We start from the raw sequence: 2,354 nt of genomic DNA, 5'->3' as shown, positions 1-2,354 counted from the left end.
CAGGGCCTGGGTGGATGGGGATTGGGTAGGGCCGGACGGGGGCGGGGCCTCACCATCACAGTCTGCCTCATCTGAGCGGTCCTGACAGTCAGCCTCACCGTCACAGCGCAGTCTCAGGTCCACGCACTGGCCCCGCGCGCAGGGAAACTGGGCGTCGGAGCACACCGGGCAGCCCTCCTCATCGCTCTGGTCGTCACACTCCGGGAAGCCGTCGCAGCGCCAGGCCGCGGGGATGCAGTCAATGTCCCCCGTTGCACAGGTGAACTGGTCCGGGGAGCACGTGGGAGGCTCTGGGGGCGGGGACAGAAGCACCGTCACACGAAGCCCCACCCAGTGCAGTTGGTCTCCACTGCGGGTGTGTCCTGTGCGCTGCCCCAGCCCCAGTGTAGAAGAAGACGGGGTAATGCATGTGAGCTAAAAGACATGAATTCTCTTTGTGTGTTTTTTTCATTGTGGAGGGAAACAGGGCTGGGATGCAGACAGGCAGAGATGAGGGGGCACCAGCAGAGAGAAGGGAGAGCTGCCACTCAGCCTAGGGCTGCCCCATTTTCCAGGGATCCCATCACCATCCCTCCTCTCCTTTGTGTGGAAAATCACAGAAAACCAACTGAGGCCAGAAAATGGGCCAGAATTTCATTTTAATGTATTTTTTTGTTTGTTTAATTTTTTAAAATATATTTTATTGATTTTTTTACAGAGAGGAAGGGAGAGGGATAGAGAGTTAGAAACATCAATGAGAGAGAAACTTCAATCAGCTGCCTCCTGGGGATGTGCCCACCACCAAGGTACATGCTCTTGACCTGAATCGAACCTGGGACCCTTCAGTCCACAGGCCGACGCTCTATCCACTGACCCAAACCGGTTAGGGCTCATTTTAATGTTTAACAACAGTCCTCGAAACCGAAGGAAAAAACTATTCATTTCACCTTGAAACAATGCATGTAAGCCTTTCATCATTTGGTACCTGTGTGCCTCCTGCATAACTGCCAAGTTCTCACCAAGCTGAGCAGGGCGTGAGGCAGTGGAGGCGGCGTGAGCAAACTCAAAAGGAAGCCTGGCTGTCCCCACTGGGCCCACCCACAAAGAACATGCTGAGGCAGCAGGAGCCAATGGGTGCAAATGGCATGAAAAGAGCCAGTGGTGGATGTCTGCAGGCTGAGCCACCAACAAAGACCGTGCACAGGAGGTGGGATACACGGGACCCGACAACAGCAGATGACACATTCTTCTCAAGCTCACGTGAAACATTTCCCAAGACAGACACATGCGGAACCAGGAAACACATCTGAACAAAACTAAAAGGATAGAAATCATACAATGTCTGCTCTCAGACCACAGTGGGATTAAACTAGAAATCAGTAGCGGAAAGATACCTGGAAAATCCCCAATTATTAAGAGACTAGAGGCCCGGTGCACAAAATTCGTGCACGGGAGGGGGGCTCCCCCTCAGTCCAGCCTGTACCCTCTCCAATCCGGGACCCCTCAGGGGATGTCTGACCCCTGAGGATCGGGCCTAAACTGGCAGTCGGACATCCCTCTCACAATCCAGGACCACTGGCTCCTAACTGCTCACCTGCCTGCCTGCCTGGTCGCCCCCAACTGCCCCCGCCCTGCCGGCCTGGTTGCCCCTAACTGTCCCCCCCATCAGCCTGGTCACCCCCAACTGCCCCCCTCTGCCAGCCTGGTTGCCCCTAACTGCCCCCCTGCTGGCCTGGTTGCTCCCAACTGCCCCCCGCCGCTGGCCTAGTTGCCCCACGAAACCTGCTGTTCAGTCGTTTGGTCGTCCCTCACTAACCCCCTTGCCGGCCTGGTCACCCCACATAGCCTGCTGTTTGGTTGTTACTGTTACTGTGACGGTGTCCCAGACAATTTGCATATCCCTCTATTATTAGTACAGATTACACACACTTCTAAATAACACATGGATCAGAGAAGAAGCCATATGAGAAATTTAAAAATATTTGAACTAACTGAAAATGAAAATGCAAATTATGAAAATTTGTGGCTGCAGCCAAAGCCAGGCTTAGAGGGAAATGCATTGCCCTGAATGTTTATGTTAGAAAAGAGAGGATGACAAGGAGACAGTCTGCTTTGGAGACTGAATGCCACAGGGACTATCTACACTAATAAAAGAGAAACATGGTAATTGGCGTACGACCGCTACCCTTTTCATTGGCTAATCAGTGAGTATATGCAAATTAACTGTCAGCCAAGATGGCGGCCGGCAGCCAGGCACTGAAGCGAGCACGAGGCTTGCTTGCTGCAGACTCCAACGTTCACCGCCTCACTTGCCGGCCTCTCATTTGCAAGTCTAAGCAACTATATACTATGTTGCAAATAAGAAGGTAAACAAA

The 2,354-nt window shown here is 52.8% G+C and overlaps 1 protein-coding gene across 1 annotated transcript in view; it reads right to left on the bottom strand.

Moving 5' to 3' along the window:
* Positions 1-2,354, bottom strand: part of LRP5 (low density lipoprotein receptor-related protein 5) — a 63,475-nt gene that overhangs the window by 9,752 nt on the left and 51,369 nt on the right. The window contains exon 18 of the mRNA XM_014538128.1: positions 54-313. Within this exon, the coding sequence (XP_014393614.1) occupies positions 54-313 (260 nt within the window). The remainder of the gene's footprint in view (positions 1-53; positions 314-2,354) is intronic.

Source organism: Myotis brandtii, unplaced genomic scaffold (assembly GCF_000412655.1).
Source record: "Myotis brandtii unplaced genomic scaffold, ASM41265v1 scaffold187, whole genome shotgun sequence".
NCBI classification, from domain to species: domain Eukaryota; kingdom Metazoa; phylum Chordata; class Mammalia; order Chiroptera; family Vespertilionidae; genus Myotis; species Myotis brandtii.
Note: the sequence above shows the minus strand (reverse complement) of the source record. Positions and strands in the feature narration are given on the sequence as shown.